At 30.0% G+C, this 8,379-nt stretch overlaps 1 protein-coding gene across 1 annotated transcript in view; it reads left to right on the forward strand.

The window, feature by feature from the left end:
* Positions 1–7,750, forward strand: part of LOC103576307 (uncharacterized) — a 40,331-nt gene extending 32,581 nt beyond the window's left edge. Inside the window, exons 10-11 of the mRNA XM_014444495.2 lie at positions 7,013–7,252; positions 7,341–7,750. Of these exons, the coding sequence (XP_014299981.1) occupies positions 7,013–7,252; positions 7,341–7,457 (357 nt within the window). The 3' untranslated portion in view covers positions 7,458–7,750. The remainder of the gene's footprint in view (positions 1–7,012; positions 7,253–7,340) is intronic.
* Positions 7,751–8,379: the final 629 nt, after the last annotated feature.

Raw genomic sequence — 8,379 nt, forward strand, 5'->3', positions numbered from 1 at the left:
CAGCGCGCAGAAAGGCCATCTTTAAAGAAAAGGCTATATCTTTATAACTTTCTAGCCAATGCAGGAGCAATCTACGGTGTTTAGATCTGCGGATAGGCCTTTACTGAGGATTTCAACAAACTGTATGGCAGGGCACACAAGTTAGCACTTGGAGTAGCTAGAAATACTCCAGAATATCTATGGGGATCAGAAGCCGGAGTCTCTCCAAGTCTTTACCTAACCAGGAAGTGAGCCTGCCGTTATAGCATTGATACTCTCTCAATAGTCTAAGCTAATACTGAGAGAGGAATGTCGCAAAGTGTAGTATTAAATCATAGAATTACAAAAAACTGCGTCGAATGTTGCAAACCGCGTGAAAATCGGTTGATTCGTTCAAAAGTAATTGCAGTTTGAAAATTTTAAGAATAGTGTTTTATTAAACTTTCTATTGGACTTTTGAGCCCAAAAGCATAGATAAGCTATCTCTTCGAGATCGGAGAGCTCAAAATAACACATAAATTGTTTTTTTGGGCTCGAAGAGCTTAAAAACGTCATAAGTACAATTTTAAGCGCCTAGATATGGAATTAGCGGAAAATTACAGAGATGGCCTTCAGGGTCAACCGATTTCCTAATTTTTGTTTTTTTTTTTTTTTTTTTTCATGACAATTATAATTCATTTTTGTAAGAAAGCCACGGGAATGTTATAATGATTGCACATTGAAAGTTACAATGAATATTAGCTAGAATTTTTATTTTTATTTATTCTAAAGACTGGTTTTATAATACTTTATATTTTTTAGTTTTATTGGCTGTCCAGTCTAATACAACAATTTTTTTTTTCTAATTTTTCGTAATATTATTAGTCTGTATTTCCCCTCCAGGCATAAACAAATTATCCTCAATTCATGTCTAAATTTATCATTAAACATAAATTTGACTGAAAAAATAATTCGGGCGGCCCAGACCAGGACTCAAACCTGGGTTACGCCCCAAAGGCTCTACCTGTTAAGTTATCCGAGACACTGTCCAAAAAACACACTTCACAAAATCAGTTCTTGACAGTTTCTAACATACCAAAAAAAATATTCTGGCAAAATTTCAAAATTCCAAAAGCTATAGATTAGAAAATATAAATTTTTCAAATAATTAACGCCCCCCCCCTCAACCTTTTGGGGATGAAATATCATAAAATTAGTTCTTAGTAAATTCAAACATGCCGAAAAAATATTCTGTCAAAGTTTCAGAGCTTTAAAAGCTATAGATTAGAAGATCCAAATTATTTAAAATTGTTAACGCCCCCCGCACAGCCCTCTGGGAGTAGAATATCATCACATAACTTCTTAGTAAATTCAAGAAGCCAAAAAAATATTCTGGCCAAGTTTCAGAGTTTTAAAAGCTGTAGATTGGAAGATACATTTTTTTTTTTTTTCAATTTTTCAACGCCCCCGCACAACCCTCTGGGAGTAGAATATCGTAAAATTAGTTTTTAGTAAACCAAAACATGCCAAAAAGAGTATTCTGGCTGTTTTATACCTATAAGAGGTATAGTTTAAAATTGTGAATTTTTTTTAAGTAACGCCCCCACAACCCCTCTTGCGGGTAGAATTTTGTAAAATCCGATCTTAGCTGACCTCTACTTGGTGGAAAGAATATTCCTACCAAATTTCAAGTCTATATGTCTTATGATTCCAGAGATATTGTAATGAGTGACTATATACGTGGAAATCTCTTATATGCATATAGAAAATATAATAACAAATATAATTGAAGTGATTAGCTATCATAACAAATTTCGTTTGTTAAATCAATAAATTAATTCTGTTACGACAACAAAAACGAATAAGTAATGATAACGAAACAATTTTGTTATTGCAACAAATTCATTTATTACGACCACAAAGCGATTTTATTGAGACAACAGATTGACTTGTAGGTTACTCAAACTGATTTTTTATTGCAACTTAGTTCATATTGTTAAATAAACTAATCGATTTGTTATCTTTAATAAATTTATTTGTTATTGAAACATATTTTTCTGTTATCCTATTTTTTGTTATACTAACAAAATATTTATGCGTGAATGATAAAATTTTAGCAAAATACTAAAATCGGTGGTTTTTTCCTACATAAAATTATTAATTTATCGATCGGATAAAATACAAGTTTTTATAAAAATTAACATAATTTACCGGATTTTGCCTGGTCATTCAATAGACGACAGCGGTCATTCACAGGGTCTTTACATTTTACGCTAATTATATGTAATTTCATAATAGTACCTTAGATTACTAGTGCCATCGAGTACGGAGTGCGGAGTACTCGAGTGCGGAATTTGGGAATACGAGCGAAGCGAGTGTTACCAACCGAATGAGAGTATTATACTTGATGTCACTAGTTGTCTACGATATTTTATATAATAAATGCTCAAAATTAAAACGTCGTTAAATGCTTAACGTCGGCGTCATGCGGTCGCAATCATTTTAATAATTTGTCTTCATAGAAATCAATGTTTTTGTTGGTTCAGTTTATTTATTTATAAAAAATTACTTAAGTGTTTATTTATTTAATTATAAAAAATAAAATTGAATACTTATTTATTTAATAGAAATTAAAATAATACTTTTTTTATTGTTTTATTAATCAATAAACATAAAAACTAACCTAATAAAACGTCTAATACATGTATTACTTAATATAGAAACTTGAACAAGTTTTTTTTTTAATATAAAACTAACAAATCTTAAAATTTTAAGTTAATTAATATCCTCTCTTGATTCCATTTCATAAAATGTAGTATTTTTTATTACTTTCAATCACTTTTTAATAAAATTAGAGTTCAGGTTATAAACTTAAGATGAAACAAATTTATCAGTTGATGACGATCCACAATCGTTAGCCAATCAATTTAATGCGCATGTGTAACAGTGCTGCCAGATCCTGGGATATTTTTACCCTTTCTCGTGGAGAAATAGCATGGAGTGTAATGCCAGGAGGAGGTAAAAATATCCCACGATCTGGCGGCACTGATGTATAATTGAGAGAATTTTTTTAGCTAGTGATGCCCCGGGAACAAAAAGTTATATCTACCTGGGAAAAAGTCATCCGACCTGATCATGCATGATCATGTGTTAATCTCCTGCATGAATATTTGCCAGCCATCAGCATGCGTGATCATACTTGGTCAGACATGATTATACTTTCTCATGCATGATCACGCATGCTCATGGCTGGCAAATATACCCAGATAGGAAAATGACGTCTTGATGAGTTTTGAACGAGTTCCTATTTATGATTTGGATGTCTCATCAACATCTTAAAGAAATCTTTAAGAAGTTCTCAAGATGTCAAATGAGCCACCTAGCGAACTCAGTAAGACGTCTTTCAAAAGAATTCTCAAAGAGTTCTTTTTTCTGACTTCGTAAATAAGACTTCGTTAGGAATGTTCCATGACGTCTTTAAGGAGTTCCTAATTTTGACTTCATAAAGAAGTTAGAAAAAGAATACATTTAGACATCAAAAAACTGACGTCTTATTTATGGAGTCTTCAAGAACTCTCAATTAAGAGTTCTTAAAAATGACATCTTTAAGAAGTCATCATAAGACTTCTTGAGGACTCCTTCGAAAAGACGTCGTAAAGCAGTCATTCCGACTTGAATGCTGTCTGGGTATGGGCATGATCATGCTTGAGAAAGCATACTCATGTTTGACCAAGCATGATCAGGCCTGCTCAAACACAATCCCTGGCATTATTTAGAAAAAAATAAAAATAACGATAATTCAACTTGAAATTAATTTATTTTGCTAGTATTGTCGTATAGTTAATGTTTACTGGCTGAAAAGTAATATTGAAATTTTACCCGTGACGGGTCTCAAATCCACGACCGTTGTGTTATGAAGCACGTCCGCTGTCCACTAGGCTGACCTGTCTCGTTCAGTTTACGAAGATTTTTAACACCTTTTAAAAACTCAGGCTTGTAAAAATATAAAATATTATTGGAATTCAATTTAGATTTGGTCGTTAGATTTTTTTTAATAATGCATGAAAAGAATTTTAGTTATAAATTACAAGCAAATTGAACACTTAAATTAATCTTAATTATTAATTAAAAAAAGAAAAATACAATTGTATTGATGATCATTATCAATTTCGAAAAAATTTATTGATTCAATTCTTCAATTAATTTAAAAAAAATATTTAATAAAATCTATTTTAATTATAGATAAAAAAAAAAACAATAATTCTAACTACTAAATATTAGACGATAATGAGTTACATCTATTTGAATCACTCAGTATAGACTCAAAAAGATTACAAATTTATAGCAGAACAGAAATTCAACAAAAACTTACTTCTGAGATTTATAAAACTATAAAAATAAATAGCTTGACAGTAAAATTAACTTTAATTAACAATACTAAAAATTATGGATCAACAAAATTTTTATAAAAATGAATAAAATTGTGTGTTTCGTTTAAGAGAAATTCGTTACTGAAAAAAAGAAATTCTTTTGTAGTTTAGAACACCAAGTTAAAATAGATCATATAATATCTATAATTGAAAGTAAAAAATTAACTTTTTTTACTATAAATCAAGTGAAGACGTTAAGTCACGTATTGTGTATAGGAATCTTTGTATGTGATAATTTGAAATTATTAAAAAATAACTTTTACGTATGTAATAATTTATTCGTAAAGAAATTTTATTTTTTTGTAATTAGTAAGTTAATAAATTGGAGATAATTAACCAAAGTCATACGTAATCATACAAGCTCATATATAATCATACAAAGGACGCAAAAAATAATTGTGTACGATCAAGTTTGATCACGTCTGATCATACATGTTCATACAAAGCTATACACGGTCAGGTAGGCTCGAGCTCCCTCATTCTGGGCGCTCAAAAACAGACATGGATGGTCATGTATGATCAAGAACGACCATTCAAAGCCATGTGCAGTCGTGCGTGATGGTCTTGACTGTGTTAAGTGTTATCATGCATGACCAGGCTTGACCAAGAATGAATGGTATACGACCATGCAAAGTCATACGTAATCATGCAAGCTCATATGCAAGCTCTCGTACGGAAAAAATAATTGTGAATGATCAAGCTTGATCAAGTCTGATTATGTATACTCATACAAAGCTATAAACGGTCAGGTAGGATGGAGCTCGATCATTCTGGCCGCTCGAAAATAGATATGGATGGTCATGTATGATCAAGAATGATCATGGATGTCCATTCAGAGCCATGCGTAGTCGTGCATGATGGTCTTGACTGGGTTAAGTATTATTATGCATGACCAACCATGAATCGTGTATAATCAGGCTTGATCAAACAAAAATAATAAATGGTCATGCAAGAACAAGCTTTATTATGCAGGCCCGTGCACGATCTTTCAATTTTTATTGTACATAAGCGTGCACTGTCACGTATGATTGTGCATGAATTATGCAAGTTTATGCATGATGGTATATCACCATTCACGATTGAAATATATGGTTGAGTAGGACTTTGCCTGATTCATCCACGATCATACATGATTCATATATGATCATGCCTGATTCATGCTCGATCAAGCACGGTCTTGCATGTTGATTTTTTCCCGGGTAATTTTAAAAAAATTTTTATGTCTAATTGTATATCAAAATATATAATTATTTTATATATTTTATATATAATCATACATGTTTATGCATTCGGTCGAAAATCTTTTATATAATTTTATATAATTATATAAAATTTTATATAATTGAGTTCTAAGAAATTTTATCTGATGGGAATTTCTGAGTAAATATTAAGCTGTGCGGGTGGAATTATAACATTTTTTGAAAGAATTTAGATATGGTCGAATAATGTAAGATTATTCGGAATAACTGATTTTACAATGATTTATAAAATTTTATAGTCTATAAAATTTTTTAATTTAACGCATTCATAAATGTTATAAAGTTTACAAACTTTTTTCAAATTTCCTTAGAGATACATTAACAAGACCAAAAACAGAATGACAGCAAAAAAATTTTGAAGTTTCAACAATGAATTAAGTTACAAAAAACTGAGATATAAAATTTAAAAAATTTTAGTTGTTTAAAAAATTTTAACTTCTGATTTTTTTTAATTTACCAAAAGAAGTAATTATCACCCCGCTATTAATGGGTATACCGCTAATTGTCTCTTTACTTTATGAACAATAATATAATTTACTACAATGCTAATAACAGCATCAATCATTTATTGATGTCTTTAATTTTCTCAAGTTCATTTGAATTCAAATAAATACAATTAACTTATGATGTCGAGTGTGTGATACAGCACTGTAGATAACAGCTGAGATTTCAGACCAGAAGGACCCGGGTTCGAGTCCATGAGCCGGCGGGATTTTTTTTTTGTCATGACAATGATTGTACATATTACTTTATAAAGTTATATATAATTATATAAAATTATATATAACTATATAAAATTAGATCAAACCAAAACTCATATCTAATTTTATCTAAGCATTTATATAATAATATATATAATTTCTTTTTCCCGGGACAGCTTTCGGTAAAGGTGAGTTCACCCCGGTAACCTATCTTGAACATTTTGATAACTTGGATTATAGAGTAGGGATATATCACGTCTATTTTCGTCGAATTCTGCGGTAGAAGGGATGCGCAAATGCTTTAAGAAAGTTTAAACATTGCATATGACCATTCAGAAGTATGAGTGTTTAATGAAAACGTTCATGAGCCCGAGGTTAGGCATTTAACGGCGTTTATTTTGAGCATTTATTATATACGAACTATAATAAAATCAATAAAAAATCATGATAAGTATTAAAAGATAAATGATATCACAATGCAATTATAAAAGCTTAATCGAGTTTCTAAGTTAATTATTGTATCGATTAGTCGAAATATCTGTCAGTCACTTCAACAAATCGGTCATTCATTGAGTAGTTTACCCTAATGTTATTTCTTTTAAAGCTTTGTAATTTTTTGAATATTTATTATGTAATATTTATTTATAATGAATTTTTTTATTAGACGGAACCGCTGGGTCCAACACGACCTAGTTCAGCCGTATTTGGCTATCCAACTCTCAGTTGTCATGGTACTCTTCCTCCAGTTCCTTTACCAAGATTACAAGCTCCGCCAAGACCTAGACAACGATACCAACCAGAACCTGATAGTTCAGATTCTGAACCACAAGATAAAGATAGAGCTGATTTGATTCCGAGTAATGATTTTCATGTACCAAGACCAAAATCTAGATCATCTTTGGCGGTAAGATGAAATTTATAATACATTCATTGATAATAATAATAACTTATACTTTAGTCGTTCCTTACTTAAAATAATAATTTATTTACAGAATCAAAGTGGTATTTACTACGATGTCGAATATGATCAAGGTGATGCTCACCATTTATCAAAAAACAATATACCAATGTCTACATACAGTATGGCAAGACCGTACTATAGAACGTGAATAAATAAATTCACATTTTAATTGTGAATGACAGTTGTTGTATCTACTATTGATACCATTCTATTCTAGCTCAATATTTTTTCAAATGAAATAAAATTAAAACTAATAATAATATATAGAATAAAGTATATTATGGATTAAATTCAACGTTTATGTTTTAACTATATCTAAATATTTTAATTGAATGCATATTATTTAAATTAAGTCACAGATAAATATCTTAGAAAAGAATAATTATAAGATTGATAAAAGGTGATGGTTTTTCTATTAATTAAAAAAACTTTTTTTTTTAACCAAGCCTTGTGTATGAATTCAATTTTCACATATTACTTTTTTTCAGCTAAGTTTCATCAAAATTTAGAAAAATAACTCAAACATGTTAGTATATTTGTATATAAATTTAAGTTTATAGACTTTAATATTAATAAATTAGTTATTAGTTACGTACACACGTACACACATTTAAATGTTTCTGGAATTGTTAATGATGAGCGAGCAATTTCAATAATTACTTTTTATTTCTGCCAAAACACAAGCCGTGTAATAACAATTTATTCATACAATACAATAGTTGCAATAAGTATTGATAACAGAAGTTGATGCAATACTGTAAACTAAATTAATTTTAGTACTGTCTCAAATAGTTTTTAAATATCTAAATTCGTTATACAGCATATTTCCGTACTTTTAGCGGTACAAATAATTCTTTCAATAATATTCGCATACCGTCAGAGCAAAATCATAAATTTAAAATTGAGTCTTTTTAAATCAAATAGTAATTTAAAGATTTCAAGATATAATTGGACACAGTCAGTATTCCGATTGATTATAATCACGCTTGATGTAATTATTAAAGAATGGTCCGATGACCAGCCTCACGCGACTGAATGCTCAATGATTAAAATCTCTACTCTTCTGTCAT

The sequence above is a fragment of the Microplitis demolitor genome, chromosome 4 (assembly GCF_026212275.2).
Source record: "Microplitis demolitor isolate Queensland-Clemson2020A chromosome 4, iyMicDemo2.1a, whole genome shotgun sequence".
NCBI classification, from domain to species: domain Eukaryota; kingdom Metazoa; phylum Arthropoda; class Insecta; order Hymenoptera; family Braconidae; genus Microplitis; species Microplitis demolitor.